The sequence below is a fragment of the Dama dama genome, chromosome 27, assembly GCF_033118175.1.
Source record: "Dama dama isolate Ldn47 chromosome 27, ASM3311817v1, whole genome shotgun sequence".
NCBI lineage: Eukaryota > Metazoa > Chordata > Mammalia > Artiodactyla > Cervidae > Dama > Dama dama.
Genome location: NC_083707.1, coordinates 34339269 through 34356876, shown reverse-complemented (window position 1 = coordinate 34356876; position 17608 = coordinate 34339269). Strand labels below are relative to the sequence as shown.

Genomic DNA, 17608 nt, shown 5'->3' with positions numbered 1-17608 from the left:
TTTCCTAGTTGGCTGTTTCTTTAAATGCTGTGTATTTTCTTTTTAGTTAACATTCATAGCAGAAATTACTTTTTTGGCTTGTATTTAGGTTCTACATAGTTTGAGAAGTTCTCTTGCACATGGTAGCATATTAATAAAATATTTAACAGTTGCTAGAGTAATCCATAGCCATCAAGAAGTCAAATTTGACTTACGAACTTTTCAGTGTACATTGATGTTCATTTCTGTGAAGCAGATTAGGGAGGAAAGGAAGCTCCAGGGATTTTGGTAACATACAGTTCTCTCTTCCTTGGCAGCAGTCCTTTTCCTGGACTTGAGAGATGATGCTTGTATATCAAAGCTAATACATTAGGTTTAAATGCCTGTAAAATATAATATATCTATATTCCTTTGGGTAAAAGTAAATATTACTTAATGCTACTAAAATGTAAGTGTACACTTAAAAAATGGTTTAAATGGTAACACTTATGTTATGTATATTTTTACCACCCCCCTCCACCAAAAAGTAACTATAAGGTCATAAAGGGATAACGGTTAAAATTTTGAATTTTTAAACATTTATTCAGGATGGCAGTCAGTCAAGATTAGCAGGAGAGACAGTGGACATGGACTGTACGTTGGTTAGTGAAACCATGCTGTTAAAACTGAAGAAGCAAGAGCAGAAGGGAGAAGAGAGTCCAAGTAAGATTTGTTTTTTTGTTTGTTTGTTTTTTAATTTTAATACAAAGTGGAAGGAAGTTTATAGTCATACCATTGCACTGAAGAGCATAAATGACCTTTTCCCCATAAATCAGTTTTTCCCCCCCGTTCTACTAATAGGTAGACTTCTCTTTAGTAAAACTTAGTTTCCATATTTCAGAAAAAAAAAAAAAAACCTTTAGTAAAAAATATTTTTATTTCCAAAAGAATTCAAGTTGTGTCCAGGGGTCAGCAAACTTCAACCAGCTGCCAGTTTTGTCAGTAAATTTTTGCTGGAACCCAGCCTCACTCACTTGTTTAATTTATTGCCTACGGCTGCCTGTGTGACACAGCAGCAGAATTGAGTAGTTTCTGCAGAGACCTTATGGCCCCACAGGCCTAAAATACTTAGTGCCTGACCCTTTAAGAAAAAGTTTCCTGATCCCTTGTTAAGATAATTTTTTCATAAAAGGTATAAAGGGAATCTTGAGAGTCCTGTTTTAGAAATATTATTTTCCAAAGCAATGTGATAAGGAGAAAAAGGGTGGATTCTACTTAGAAGTATTAGTTGTTGTTGTTCAGTTGCTAAGTCTTGTCCGACTCTTTTGACACTCTTTAGTACAGATTTGCAAATGAGCGGTAAACTCAGACTAATAGTGTATATGATGAGTGACTCTGCCATTTTCTTTTTCTGTAGAAAAGGAGATTTGGCTAAACTAGGGGGTCTACAGCCCTTTGTAGTAAGAAACTGATAATTCTTCATCTAAAGCCTTGATTTTCTGAAAGAGGTGGGAACAGTGGAAGGATTTGGGTTGGCACCACCTTAGCAATGTTTCTGATATAGAGGCATGTGACACGAGATCAACTAGACTGTGAATAGTTGTCCTTCATCACCCTCATGTGTTGAAGAGTTAGGACCTGCCATATCAGGATGCAGGGCTAAAAGCAGAGGCATTTTCCAATGATCCTCTATTAGAAACTGAGGACACTCAAGACTGTTTGTGCATTTCCTGTATTCTCCAGTCTACCTGCTCAGGGTCCCAGGTCTTGTTCTTGCTTCTTATGCAAAACAGAAAAAGAAACACAGATGTACAGAACAGACTTTTGGACTCTGTGGGAGAAGGCGAGGGTGGGATGTTTCGAGAGAACAGCATCGAAACATGTATATTACCTAGGGTGAAACAGATCATCAGCCCAGGTTGGATGCCTGAGACAAGTGCTCGGGCCTGGTGCACTGGGAAGACCCAGAGGGATCGGGTGGAGAGGGAGGTGGGAGAGGGGAACGGGATGGGGAACACATGTAAATCCATGGCTGATTCATGTCAATGTATGACAAAAACCACTACAATATTAAAAAAAAAAAACCTTATCTCTCACTTCAGTAAATGCAGTAAGTAAGAAAATTTTAACAGCCTTTTCCTTAATTCTTTGTTTAGTAACGAATAATTATCCATACAATCAAACAGCTGGCTGCCTATGGTGAAAAGGACAGTAGTTACTAAAAGGAAAACCTTAACAATGATTTATTGTCTTTTTATAGTGAATGACACTTACATAACTTTCTTCTTAAGAAGATGACTTTGCTTTTAAGATTATTTTGTTCCTGGTACCAGTTCCTGATGTTTTCCTCAGTTTTGTAGAAAAGGGCAAAACTAAAGTATGGCAGCTTTGGCTTCTAATTTATCTAGTTAATCTAAGAAGATGATAGCTTCCCAAATATATTTGAAACAAGTAAGTTAATCAATGGAGGTGAAATTAGAACTTAAACTAATGAGTGGAGATAATTTCGGCTAAATAAGGCATAATACTGTTGCTGTACAATAAGTCACTCCAGTAAATCAGAGGATTAGAACAATAATGATTTTTTTTATCTTTCATAGTTTCTGTGCCTCAGGAATTCAGGAAGGGCTGGGCTGGGTGGTTCTATCTCAGGGTCTCATACAGATAGTGGCTGGAGCTGGAACAGCAGAGGACTAGATAGATGGGAGACTCTTGGCTCCTCTCTCATCATTCAGTCTCAGGGTTTCTCCATACAGTCTTTCCATGTGGGCTAGTTTGAGCTTCCTTACCGCACAGAGACTAGGTTCCCAGAGTAAGCATCCCCAAAGAGCAAGGTAGAAGCATTTTTATGATCTGGACTCAATAGGAGGCGTGCCATGATCACATTTATAAGAACAGCAGGTGGAAAAAAAAAAAAAAAAAAAGAACAGCAGGTGGGATAGGAGATACTGTTGAGCCCATACTTAGGAAAAAACAATCTGCCCATTTTACCCATAAGGTAGGTTTTTTTCATACTTAGAATTGATGAAATATAAACTTAAAGATGAAACATACCATTAAATGGTACTGCTAATATTCAATTCAAAAAAATTTTTTTATATCTGTGTTTGACTTAGTAGATGCTATGGTAGATATATATCCTTATATATCAAAAAAGGATGTAGTCTGTCCTCAAGCATTTTACAGTCAGAAGTCAGCAACAAAAAGAAATCATTAACTTACTATGATTTACTGACAGCATATACAGAATGCTTTGGGAATGCCTAGCGCACAGGAATTATTTTTACTTACAAATTTGATCCTCAGAATGAAAAATGAACAAATGTTTCATCATTCAGTAATTATGGAGACACAATTCTATATCAGGAACTGGAGCAAATCATAAACAAAAGTGCCTGCCTCTCATGTAATTTACATTGTAATAGGGGAGAAACAAGTGTTAAGTGCTAGTCGATGGTAAGTGCTGGAGAAAGAGAAAACGGGCTGAGGCGCTAGAGCATCTGCACTGGGAGAGGCGGTAGTGATTATATAGAATAATCCTGGCAGGCTCCAGTTTTGTCACATTTGTTAGCCAGCTGAATTTCTTTCTATTTTTGGTAAACTGGTGTTTTTAAAAATGTGATTATATAGTGGAAATGTATTAGGTTGGCCCAAAAGTTCATTAGGGTTTTTCCATACCATCTTACAGAAAAACCCAAACAAATTTTTTGGCCCACCTAACAGTTAGTACTCTGAAGATGAAATTAGCATTTGCATATCAAATATGGAATTGAATTCACTATTTCTATAACTGAACTACCAAGTGTTCATAATAATGCAAGAAAATACTTTTCTGCTACATTAGAGAAATAAAGAACTAAACAAAACTCTATAGAGATTTTTATGTCAGTTATTTATACAGTTTATTTAAACTTCATATTTTTCACCATTATTGCTGTATTTTCTCTTCCTCACAATTCCTTTGGTAGTTCCTTTTGGTTTACTATGAATTATACATGAGCTGATAGCAAAAGATGTTTTAACATTTATAATGACAGTAACAAAAAACCAGCATTTTCTTCACATAAATAAAGGACAGTTGAAGGCATAACATTAAAAACCTTTGTAAATGTACAGTAATTACCCAGACTTGGGGTTTATTCTTGCCTAATACACATCTAAATTATTTTGTGGCAGTTCTTACAAGTTTCTATGTATTAGTCTACCTAGAAAGCAAAACACTTACTTGTGGCCTAAGCCGATGCTCTTTCACATAGATGGAGAAAGAAAGATGAATGATAGCTTGGAAGACATGTTTGATCGGACGACACATGAAGAATATAAGTCCTGTTTGGCAGAGAGCTTCCCCCAGGTAGCAGATGAAGAGAAGGAATTGTCAACTACTACAAAAAAAACAAACAGTAAGGCAATTTTCTTTCAAATTATGTTTTTTTTCCATTACACTGATTTTAGTAAAGTAAGTTATCAATCTTATTAACAGAGGCCTAATGAGGTATCTTAACAGTTAAAACTTGATGTTTATTGAATAAATTTTTTTTCAGTTTTTTTTTAAAGATAATTTCAGAGTAATAGAAGAGTTACCAAAAATAGTTCAGAGGGTTATGCTTCAATGAAAAGAAGATATTTGAATGGCCAGTAAGCACATGAAAAGCTGGTCAACACTCTTGAACATCAGGGATGGTGACAATACTTCACACCCACAGACATGGTTGGAAAGGTGGATAACATGTATCTCTAGCAAGGGTGAAGAGCAGCTGGAACTCTCGCATTGCTGATGGAGTAGAAAATTGGTTATACTTTGGAAACCAGTTCAGCAGGGGGCTTTTTAAACAGCTTTATTGAGGTCAGTCAGTTTTTTGTAAAGTTAAGCATATACCTGTGTTGTGACCTAGCAATTCCGCTGTTCCGTGTATACCCACAAAAAATGAAAACATGTTCATACTACTTCACAACAAAAAGGAGGTAACTACTAGACTCAGCAACATGGATTAGTCTCTAAAATTTGTTGAGCTAGACAAATGCAAAAGATGGAAAAGAATATATGGTATATCATCTCATTGATATGAAGTTCTAAAACAGACATAACTAAGCTACAGTGATAGAAATTAAATGAGTGACTGTAGGGGAGGGAAGAGACATAAGAGAATGTTCTTGTGCGTGAGAGACAACAGAATAGATAACTTGCATGGACATGTTTAGTATCTTGATTTGCGTAGCAGTTGCACTAGAATATTGGAGAAGGAAATGGCAACCCACTCCAGTGTTCTTGCCTAGAAAATCCCATGGACGGAGGAGCCTGGTAGGCTACAGTCCATGAGGTTGCAAAGAGTTGGACACGACTGAGCGACTTCACTTTCACTTTCTACTCTGGAATATACACTAGTCAAAATTCATCTTAGTGCACTTAAAATCAGTATATGTAAATTATGCCTCAATAAAGTAGATGGTTTTAAAGTCTTCAGTGGCTTCCCAGTGCACTTAAAATTCAAACTCCTTCTCTTGGCTCCCAAGGCCCATCATGGTTGGGTACCTGCCCACCCAACACCTAACCCTGCCCCCCATCTTTCCCAACACTTCCCTTTTTTGGCTGAATTAATCACACTGTCCTCCTTATACGTCATATAATGTACCAGACTTTTTGCCATTGAGGACCTTTACCTAGAACATTCACCATTCGTACTCTTGTCATGACTGACTTCTCTTTAATCATCAGTTATTACCTGAGATATTCAGGTAGCCTCAGCTGTCTGCTTGCTTAATGTCTATTTCCCTCACTACAGTGTAAATTCCATGAAGACTGCAGACCTGGCCTCCCCTGTTCTACATTAGCACAATGCTCAATAAATTTTCATAATTTGAACAGATGATAGCAATTAGCTATTTGAATCTAGACAACTTGAAATTCAGGTCCAGGGGCTTTCATTCCTATTCTGTCACCAGTTTTCTAATAAAATTTTTAAATCTTTTTATTTCCTATTTATCAACTACCTTAAAGTCACATTATAAAAGTCAACAGGACTAATAAGTGAACAGATTAAAACCTATCTTGTTATTATCATTTGGTGCCAAATGATAATAGGCATCTAAGTAGTTCTTTAAAGTCTAAAATATTTTTATGGTTATGATTTTTATCTCTTCAGTAATTCTGAGGTGAGATAATCAGCACTCTTCTTATTAGGCAGATGAAAAAGAAAGGAAAGAATTCATTACAGAGAACTTAAACTAATTGCCTAGGGCCTAGAGTATGAAATCCAATAAAAATAGATGTTTTGGCATATGTCTTTTTTTTCCCCACAGAAAAACCAAATTACTTTTCAGTAAGTTCTACAATAAGTTTGTGGTATGCTTGTTTTGTTTATAGCTCCTGGTGATAAACAAGATAAAGTCAAACAGAAAGCATTTGTGGAGCCATATTTTAAAGGTGATGATAGGTATGTTGGCCTTGGTTAATACCAGCAATATGATTGGAAGTACAACAGAACTATCTTTGTCAGAGCATCTCTGAACTGTGAAAATTGCTACTTTGGTTAAAATAGAATGCCCCTTCCGACCATAACAAAACTGGAACTCAGGTATAAAAAATGACAAATTTTTAAAATAAGGAAGTTTTTTTTTTACCATCACACCCTTTTTTGGATGGTGGTGACAGTTATTTTTTATGCTTTATTATAACATACTTCATTCTTATCCTATTTTATTGTGAACTTTATTGGAACTTCAGGAATTTGTTGAATACTATAACTTGGGCTTCCCTGGTGACTCAGCTAGTAAAGAATCCGCCTGCAGTGTGGGAGACCTGGGTTCGATTCCTGGTTGGGAAGATCCCCTGGAGAAGGGAATGTCTACCCACTCCAGAATTCTGGCCTGGAGAATTCCATGGACTGTATAGTCCATGGGGTCGCAAACAGCTGGACACGACTAAGTGACTTTCACTCACTAACTAGGTGGCAAACCTTAGGTTTGTGCTTCAGAATTATTTTAGGAGAATTTTTAAATCTTAAAAAAAATTTAAACAGAAACAGATGAGATTTTGAGCAAAGGACATGACTAAATTCTGTATAAACTTAGGAGTCCATAAACTGTTTGAAAGAAAATATAGTTGTAGCAATATTGTTTTATCTCTTCTTTCTTAGTCTTTCTTTTTAAGTTCACTGTTGATCCATAATTGAGAGTTGTTGGATTTATGCACAGTAAGGACCTCGAACCTTACACGTTTTGAAATAGAGCATTTAAAGCTTTCCTTTGAAGAACAGCACTGCCAGCTATCAAAATACCTCAAAAGAGTAGATCTGATACCCACAAGTCATTTTAAAATATCTTTTTTTTTTTTTTGAGTCAGACTGTTTAAATTCACTGGGGTTATTTTCTATTACAAACAAATGATGATGTTATGTAAGTCTTCACTTACTTCTAAGTTTCGAGTCTTCTATATTGGGCTTCTTAAAGCAGGATACAAGTATATTAATAAAGATTCCTGATTGCTTTTTCTGACCAAAGTACTGCATACCTCATCAATCTGTAATACCTCAGTAACTTTGACCCTTCCTAGGTTTCCAGTGGTTCATAGTAGGATCTGATCCATTTAAAGCGAAAGTGTTAGTCACTCAGTCCATCTCTTTGCAGCCCCATGGACTGTAGCCCACTTGGCTCCTCTGTCCATGGAATTCTCCATGGCAGTAGTACTGGAGTGGGTAGCCATTCCCTTCTCTGGGGGATCTTTCAGACCCAGGGATCAAACCTGGGTCCCCTGTGCTGCAGGCAGATTGTTTACCATCTAAGCCACCCAAGCACAAATGATAGTTGTGTCTAATATTTTGAAGAATTTAAGGTGGTGGACAGAAGCAACAAAAGAAATTGTTAGAGAAAATAGCAAATTACATGCAGACAAATGAATCTGTTCTTTGGGGAGAAGCAGGTTAGCCCTGATATATGGTTTCATAGTACTAGAAACTGAGTCAACAGAGGCAGTAGTCTCTCTCAGTTATGTTATTGAATACCAGTTACTGAGTTTAATAATATAGCATTCCTTTTTAATTAGGTTGTTTTATAGTTTACCACACAACCTAATAACTAATTTCAGCCAGCCAGAGGCAAAAATAGGAAGTAATAGTTATCTTTTTCAGTTAGAGAAAAGTATCTGTAAAAATACCTGATATGTAGTAGGCACTTAATATTTTAGTGAAGAGAGATGAAGAAATGCTTTTGTCTCTCACATACTGAAGAAGCATTTCAAATAAAATGAATGAATGGGGATTATTTTTCCTCTGGATGCTCATGTTTGCTAATTTAAAATGTAAACCAAAGGTCTCTATAGTAACATTAATATATTTTTCCCCCAGAGAGACTGAATTACAAAATTTTCCTCATATTGAGGTTGTTCGGAAGAAAGAAGAGAGAAGAAAATTACTTGGACACACATGTAAGGAATGTGAAATTGTAAGTACAAATGTAAACACTGTCATTTGGGTTTTTTTTGAAGTTATGACTTCATATGCATGATTTAAAAATCATAGATATAAACCATATTTGTATCTAGAAACAAGTTTGGGCCAAGAATAACAGAATAATACATAGAGTATACAGACTGGCTGGGACCTGAGAGATATAAATAGATGAAAAGGAAAGCCCTCCATTTCTCTTAGATTCTCTTTAAGTGAATGTGGAGCCTCAGTACTAGTTCTTACTTCCAGCTTAAGACATTTATGCCATTTGTTTTTTCTATATTTATTTGTATTTCTTTTAATTTTTTCCCCTTGTGTTATATTATAGTGGAGACTTTAATACATATACTATTGGGGAAAATTTTGATATTTCAGTCAGAAACTTTGCTGTAATATTTTTTACTTAAACATCAGCACTCAGGAAATGAGGTATACTCATGATTGTTTTTTCTAAATAACCAGTATAACCATAAGCTCTTTTTTTTACCCCTAAACATTTTCCTTTCTAAAAATAGAATGAACAGATTCTACTCCATCCTTAGAACCCACCTGCATTTTCCTTTTTTATTTTGGGTGTCTTGGACTAGATGTGTATCTTGAAGTAGATTGTACTAATTGTTCTGTTACTAAAGAGTCCTAGGAGGTTCTGTGTTTTTCTGAAACGCTGTTTTTGTTTCTTCCCTTGCTGTCCTTTAGCTGTTGGATACTTGTTTCCAGCAATGTATTTATTTCCCCCTTAAATTTTCTTTTTAAAAACTATAGCTAGAAAATCCCATGGACAGAGGAGCCTGGTGGGCTGCAGTCCGTAGGGTCACACAGAGTCGCACACGACTGAAGTGACTTTGAGTGCATACACACACACACACACACACACAAGCACATTAAAGTTATGTGTGAATAGGTTACAGTGCAGGTAAGCATTTGGTGAGACGTGCTCTCATAAACTAACAGTGAGAGTGTACACTGAGATCACTAATTTGGAAAGCAGTTTGGAGATAACAAGCAAACCCTCAATGTATCATGAGTTTTCATAATACAAATTGAATATATCATGTGATCTATACTAACTGAACCTCCAGTTTTTAGTTATAACTGGAGCTGAAATTACCAATTAGAAAAAACTCTTTCACTGGAAACAATTTACTTTCCTTCTCAGAAATCATTTTTTTGTGCTGTTATCCAGTTTCTGAAAACATTGTTTCATGTGTTTTATTCCATTTTTTTTTTTTAGTTTTTTAAGATAGAGTATAAATTTGTTCCCTGTTATTCCTTCATGACCAAGAGTGAAAGTGCCAGTCACATGTATCTAAATACTATCTACTTACAGTTCTGAAATATTTCCTATTTCATATTCCCTGTGAAATAGTCAGTGAACATGCAGCACATGTATGGCTGTGTAATAGTCACCTCAAATTTCACATCATAAAGCGAGCATACACTTTCTACCTCCTGTTCTCAGCCCTTACCTCTGAGCCTTCTATATGTCCATTCTCGTAGTTGTTTAAACCAGAGATCTTTTAGGTATCTTCTTTCATCTCTCATATCTCAGTAATGGATCTGTCAGCAAATGCTATTGATTGTATGTTGAACACAGCAATACATAGTCTTCTTCTGAATGATCTTCTTAGAATAAAAGTTAAATCATGTCAGTCTTCTGCCCAGAATCCTTAAATGTCGTCTTCTCTAAGAAATGAAATCAAAGCCCTTATCAAGGACAACAAACTCACACCCCATTTCCTGACTTCATCTTCTAGCACTCTTCCACCTGCCCGCTGTGTTATAGCCACCCTCACCTATTGTTGTTTTGTCTGTGTGAAAGAAAAATATATTAAAAACCCTCACTTCAAAAAAAAAAATCTGATCCTAAGTCTGCCACTTTCAATAGGTGATACCTTTGGTAAAATATCACTTTGATTTTCAGTTCCTCAAGTGTAAAACAGAATTAGCTGGATTGTGTGATCCAGTCATCTGTGTTTTATCAAACTTTACACCATTGCTTTGTTTTCTTTGGATCTAGAGCTTGAAGACCTGTATAGTTTTCACATATAAGTTTTATCTTTCTTTGCATGAAGTTTAGGTTCTTTATGGTCACAGTTGCAAAAAATAATATGCTTTTGATCCTAATTGATAGATCTAGTTTAAAGGGGCAAAGTCTTGAAGCCTACAACCTTCAAAGCTAAACTTTTATTTTAAAAAATTGTAGTGAAAGGAAAATTACTTCAAAACACACGCTATATCCAAATAACAGTTGAGAAATATGCTGTTCAGAGCACAGGTCTTGGCTTTTTTGTTACTGGTCTGAGAGAAATTAATAGTTTGTATGTATGTAAATCTGCTATACCACTGAGCACACTCTGTAAAGTTCAGCTGGCTTTTTTTTTTAATTGTGATACTATTGATGAAGGAAACAGTATGTTTCCTTACACTGTTATACGAGCCCTCTTCTTTGTGGAGCAAACATTTCACAGACCACTAATTATTATCAGTAATTTATAGGTAGTAATTTACTGGTAGGTGGTATAACTTACTAATATTATCCATAAGAATTCATTTTCCTTAGCTTGCTGAATAATTTAGTAGTTTTTTTAGCTTCTGGTTTTTAATCAATAAGCATAACACTCCATTTATTATTCCTCAGTGGAAAACCTAACCAGTTTTATTATCAGTATTATGCAGATTTTCCAGCAGAAGAAAGAGAAAAGAAGTTGGCTTCCTGCTCAAGACACCGATTTCGCTACATTCCACCCAACACACCAGAGAATTTCTGGGAAGTTGGTTTTCCTTCTACTCAGACTTGTATGGAAAGAGGTGAGAGTATAGCTTATGACATTTTGGAACTCTTTAAAAAAATACTGTGTATAACATATATATACCCAAGTCTAAACATTAAACTTTTTCTTCATGGTTCTTTACCTTCTGCTATAAGTTGAGAGCCAGTTCTGTGGCACAAACACAGTTTCCTAAAGATAAAAGGTTTATGTTTAACTCTTCAAATAACTTCATTGGAATCATTGTTTACAAGCATGTTAATGAACTGTGTATGTGTTAACCTGCTTTTTTTATCATTCAGATTTTGGAAAGTAATTTCTCTTCTGTCTAGTCATCGAAATGACTTTTAATAAAGTAACTTTACAAAAGTTGCCAAATTTATATTGTTGAAAAGCATCTTTTTTTCCTAAGAGGCTGCTGTGAATTTGGATGTTAAAACTTCACTTAATCAAGAATGCTAGTTATTTATAAACCATATTTGAGTAAAAAAGACTTTTGTTTGGAAAACTGTTAGCATGCAACTCACTCCTTCAAATACAGTGCTTACATTTAATAGAACTGAAGAACATAGGCAGTTTTAAAGTTCCAAATTTTTTAGCCATAAGAAACTTTTCCAAAAGATGCAAAGTCTATTATAGCTGTTACCATACTTCCACTCTCCCTTTTAGCAGGTCCTCTTTGACGTGATGTCTCTGCTTGCTCATCAGATAGAATTAGTCTGGATATAGCCTGTGTTTGCACCCCTGATGTGGTCTCAGGGTATGGCAGACACAGTCTTTCCTGAAAACTACATCTCAGGGTATGGCAGACACAGTCTTTCCTGAAAACTACATCTCAGGGTATGGCAGACACAGTCTTTCCTGAAAACTACACCCTTAGGAGAATCAAATAGTCTGAAGAGTATAGGGACCATGTCATCTCATCGAATAGCTACTGAAAAAAAGTCTTCTTGATAAGCACCGAAATTTATCCTTATAATCGAAAGATCATGTTTAATACTTGTCCCCATTTGCACCCAGTGGGAGGTAGAATAGGAAAGTGCCTAAGAGCCCCAGTTCTGGAGTGAGATTTTGGCAGAGTCCCCACTCACTTCCTTCCCAGCTCTAGGAACTTGAGCAAGTTATTGGACTTCCCTGGGTATCCATAAGCTCAGCTGTGAAATAGGCGTAGTGGAAGCTACTGCAGAGGACTGTGAGTTATCCCAGACAATGTTGTATATAGCACATTTGATAAATGTCTGCATTTATTTTTAGTACAAATGAGAAAACTGATGCTAAGTAGTAAAATCATTCATCATCACAAGCAGCTAATAGAAAAATCATGTGAACTTAAAAGGCATGACATGAGACAGATGTTGACTGGATATATGCTAAAATATGTATGTTGCAAATATAGTCTTCTGAATTTGTGATTTATTTTTAAGGTTACATTAAAGAAGACCTTGATCCTTGTCCTCGTCCAAAAAGACGGCAGCCTTACAATGCAATGTTTTCTCCAAAAGGCAAAGAGCAGAAGACATAAATGTTGAAGCAAAAACAGAAGAGAGGACAATTTTCTTTTTAGTTATTTATAGTTGGTGTTAAACGTTGATTTTTTTTGATCTTCTGTAAACTGGTTTATAAATCATTTTTCTATTGAAAGTGTTTTTAAATGGCATTTACTCATCACACAGACAACTATTTAAAAATGTGGATAAGTTTATGTTGTATTTTCTTGTTTTTGCACCTTGTAAATAACGAGGTGCTTTTATTTTGCACTCTAAATTAAGAGTTGTATATTACTTTATTTGGTAATACCTAATTACAATTTTGAAAATACAATAGCTATAGTCTGATTTGTTTCCTCTCTTCTTTTTACTCCATCTTCCCTTGATATTCACATTCAGCAGTGACTTCATGTTAACATTACAGATTTTTATTCTCCTATGTAGATCATTCTAATGCCCAACTTTCAAGTCTTTTTAAAAATGCTAAATTTTAATACTCCTTTAACTTTTCAGCTTCTTTCGTTCATTAACTTCAAGTACTATTCTGTTGGAGAAGGAAATGGCAACTCACTCCAGTATTCTTGCCTGGAGAATCCCATGGACAGAAGAGCCTGGTGGGCTATAGTCTATAGGGTTGCAAAGAGTCAGACACGACTAAAGAGATTTAGCATGCACACACACAGTATTCTGTAGTGAATTCCTTTCAAAGTGACTACAAATAACTTTCTTTCCTTTGCCATGTATTATAGATTAACATCTTCTGATCATAATATTCCAGCCTCATCTTCCTCATTGATCAGGGTTTTCATGTGAGTGAAATGACATCAGTTTTATGTTTTCACAGGATTAGAAATCACTTATATTTAGTATCTACTTATATGTTAGACCCTCTTTGTACATTGTTTGGCTCTGAATGTGATCTTAGTTCTTTTTTTAAACAGCTCTATCATAGCTTCTATTCAGCACTTCTCTTCTCTTCCCTTCTCAGATTATTTATCCTGTGTTTGATTTTTGTTCTCTGCTGGCAGTCAACTAATCTCTCCCAATAACAGCCATTCACTGGTCACCTACTATATGCCAGGAACTGTGCTACACTTTCCATATTTTTTTTTCTTTTAATCTTCAACTAATCTTGGGAATTTATGAATCAACTTAATACTAAGCTATAGAAAAAAATCGACCCCAAAATCAGATTAAATAACAAATGACTAGTTTTTTTTCTAATGTTGAAAAGTTTGGAGATCAGTGGTCCAAAGCTGGTCTGTGCCCTCATGGTGGACCCAGATTTCTTCTAGCGTTCTGCTCTTTCATACTATATATGTGGCCTCCATTCTTTTATTAGTTATGCCACCTCTAGCATCATGTCCATGTTCTAGGCAGGTAGAAGAGAAAAGAAAAAAAGCACACATCATTTGTTTTTGTCCCTCTTTAGAAAGTTTTCCAGAAGGCCCTTCCCAGTGATTCGGCTGCCTCTAATAACAGGTGAAGTTAGAGCTCAGGGTTGCCTGATTCAAGAATCAGCTTGTTTAGTGTAGTGCTTCTGACAGGCGGGAGTCAGAAACACCCGAATTGGAACAGGGCACCACAGGATAAGCAGTTAGAGCTGTATACGTCTAGTGATTTGGTTTTTTTAAAGGTAGCATAAGCAGGGACAATAGGAGATTGTCTACTTGATAGTGACTTGACAGCATTCCAACCCCTTAAGCAGCATTTTTCATTTTTCCTCAATTACTCTGTGAGATTGGGTAAGCTGAGGTCTCTTATCTGCCGTTGATCAGCTCTCTTTAAATGAAGGAATAGACACTTTTTAAAAACACTTGTCACATTTAAATGGAGAAGTACAGTTTGGTATTTAATATGTATGAAAAGACTGTCTTCATTTGTAAAGCATCATACATGTTAAACTGTATTTTCATACAAACATATGTCACTGTTTGTATGTAGTTACATAGTTTCAAGTTACCTGTGAGCTTTTCAAAGTTGAAGACCTGTGATTTAAATGTTTAAAAACATGCAAAACCTCTGTTAGCACTTAACATTAGATTAACACTTTTCTTGCCTGTGACAGGCATTCTGATTAAACCATTTGAAACCTAAGGTTGTCAGAGGTAGCAGTCTGAATGAGTTAATCATGGTACCCAGATACATACAGAAGATAATAACATGCTACCTAGAGAAAAGAACAAGTGAAGCAGAGGAATATTCCTAACACCTTTCATGTAGTGAAAAATTTCCCCAAATCCAACTGGAAAGGCAGCTATTAGTAGGCTTAACGTATTAGGAACTCAATTTAAATTGCATCTAGCTTATGTATTTAAAAACTTGGAGAACATTCTTAGGCCCTCTAAAACAACTCTGAAAGACTGCAAAGATTTCTCCCTAGATCATCTTTAATTCATAATGAAATTGCCAAAAAGAAATAGTGTTGCAAAAAGCTATTACATAACACTAGTAGGTTTAGAAAGCATCACCGACTCAGTGGACCTGAATTTGAGCAAACTCTGGGAGATGGTGGAGGACAGAGGAGCCTGGCAGTTCATGGGGTTGCAAAGAGACACAGTTTAGTGAATGAACAACACGTTTCTTAAGCATTCATCAAAGCACGTTTATCTTTACGAGGTATAATACATACAAGTATTAGAATCAGGCAAATCTTGACAATTTTTTTTCCCAAAGGGGCAAGTTTTAAAGAACACACCTGTGTATCTTACTCAGTTATTCCTGACACCCTAACAAGCATGAGTTTAATTCTGAAAAATGCCACTTCTGAATAGGCATTTAAAATAACTCAAGCTTTACCATTCAGGTGTGTATTATCAGCAAGCCTTGGCAGTTTAAGACATCTCAAAATCTTTCTCTTTGCTTAGTTGATGTTGTTAGAATGGTTCCTTAGAAAACTGAAGTGTCCTTACACTTGGACTCTTTACAATGCACTTAAGGAATTAGTGAAGCAGTTGTCTGCTGTCAAACCAGCAGAGGCCACAAGAGAGCTATTTTTGGAAAATAATCAATGGGAACTAGGAACTGAACACTATTATAGAAGAAAATTTATAGGCTAAATAGGATATAAATTAGAAATTTGGTACAGTAATGAGAGCTCACTTAGCAAAAAGCTTTCAACATAGTTGCTATTGATTAAACCAATGACAGGCAAATAATTCATGGCCCTGACAAAAAAATAACAAACATGTACTTACTAAGATCATGGCCTCTGGTCCCCTTACTTCATGGCAAATAGATGGAAAAACAGTGGACACTGACAGACTTTATTTGGGGGGCTCCAAAATCACTGCCCATGGTGACTGCAGCCATGAAATTAAAAGACACTTGCTCCTTGGAAGAAAAGCTATGACCACCCTAGACAGCATATTAAAAAGCAGAGACATTACCAACAAAGGTCCATTTAGTCAAAGCTTCGTTTTTTCCAGTAGTCATGTATGGATGTGAGAGTTGGACTATAAAGAAAGCTGAGCACTGGAGAATTGATGTTTTGAATTGTGGTGTTGAAGAAGACTCTTAGTCCCTTGTACTGCAAGGAGATCCAACCAGTCCATCCTAAAGGAAATCAGTCCTGAATATTCATTGGAAGGACAGATGCTGAAAATGAAACTCCAATACTTTGGCCACCTGATGCGAAGAACTGACTCACTGGAAAAGACCCTGATGCTGGGAAAGATTGAAGGCAGGAGAAGGGGATGACAGAGGATGAGATGGTTGGATGGCATCACCGACTCAAGCAACATGAATTTTTAGTAAACTCTGGGAGTTGGTGATGGACAGGGAGGCCTGGCATGCTGCAGTTCCATGGGGTTGCAAAGAGTGGGACGCAACTGAACTGAACTGAACTTACACACTGGGCATTTATATACAAGAGATATGTGACATCAGTTATTATCCAGTAGAAGACCAGACATCAACATACAAAGATGCCCAAGAGGTCAAAGAAGCTTGGACTGAGTGCCAAAGAAATCTTAAGGATAATTAGAACTTGAACCATGCCTTTGGATGAGTTAACCTCAAGAAGAAGAGACAACACAATCTAAGTTGGGAAATGAACCCAAATGTGGAAATGGTAAAATACTAAGGAGCTCTGGACATAATTTGGTTCTGGCCCCTCATTTTGTAATGAGAGAAAAGCCCAAAGAGAGTGACTTGCAAGGTCCCAACAGCCTGGAGCAATACTAGTCTGGGGCCTCGATCTGGTGCTCTTTCCCCTTGAAGCATACTGCCCACAGATAAATTAGAGCTTGAGAGCAGGGCCATGTGGCATTATTGGTGAGAGAGGCAATAAACTTGCGTTTTAAAGGCAAGTCTTGTAGAGTTTGGATTTGAGTCCGTAGTCCTGTGGTTTTCAAACTGTTAATAGAAGATCGCATTATTCAAATTAAATCAGTTTACACAGAATATCAGTAATCAGTATTTTAAATGCACATATTTATGTTAAGCATTCAAATCTGTCCCCTTATAAATCCAATCAGTGTGTGTGTGTGTGCACCCACGCACACTCAGTCATGTCTGACTGTTTACAACCCTGGACTGTAGCCCTCCAGGCTCTTCTGTCCATGGGATTCTCCAGACAAGAATACTGGAGTGGTTGCCACTTCCTACTCCAGGGGATCTTTCCAACCCAGGGATTGAACCCGCATCTCTTGCATCTCCTGCATTGACAGGCAGATTCCTTACCACTGAGCCACCTGGGAAGCTCCAATCACTGAGGCTAGATAAACACAAAATTCTGAGATGAATTATGGACGGCTGGTTACATCAGCCTCAGCATCCATGATATCCTAGTCAAATGCTTCTTGTGCCCCAATTCAATTAAATCAGAGTATCTGCGGTCTAGGCATCAGTTTTCTGGGTTTTTTTTTAAACCTTCTTAGGTGATTCTAGTGTGCAGCCACATCTGAGAACCACTACCCTAAGTCACTGTTGCAGGCTAGTTATATTGTGTTTG

General features: G+C 36.5%; 1 protein-coding gene and 1 long non-coding RNA gene across 5 annotated transcripts in view; one reads left to right on the top strand and one right to left on the bottom strand.

Moving 5' to 3' along the window:
- Window positions 1-12808, top strand: part of RBBP8 (RB binding protein 8, endonuclease) — a 59798-nt gene extending 46990 nt beyond the window's left edge. For 3 of the 4 annotated variants that reach the window (XM_061131305.1, XM_061131304.1, XM_061131306.1), the window contains exons 14-19: window positions 567-681; window positions 4215-4358; window positions 6320-6389; window positions 8298-8394; window positions 11066-11207; window positions 12592-12808. In XM_061131305.1, the coding sequence (XP_060987288.1) occupies window positions 567-681; window positions 4215-4358; window positions 6320-6389; window positions 8298-8394; window positions 11066-11207; window positions 12592-12689 (666 nt within the window). In that variant the 3' untranslated portion in view covers window positions 12690-12808. The remainder of the gene's footprint in view (window positions 1-566; window positions 682-4214; window positions 4359-6319; window positions 6390-8297; window positions 8395-11065; window positions 11208-12591) is intronic. The other variant, XM_061131307.1, reaches the window with a different exon arrangement.
- Window positions 17-10422, bottom strand: LOC133047792 (uncharacterized). The gene is made up of 3 exons (XR_009690844.1): window positions 9866-10422; window positions 4184-4340; window positions 17-362 (listed from the first exon to the last, which is right to left on the bottom strand). It is a non-coding gene; the product is annotated as an uncharacterized LOC133047792 (long non-coding RNA).
- Window positions 12809-17608: the final 4800 nt, after the last annotated feature.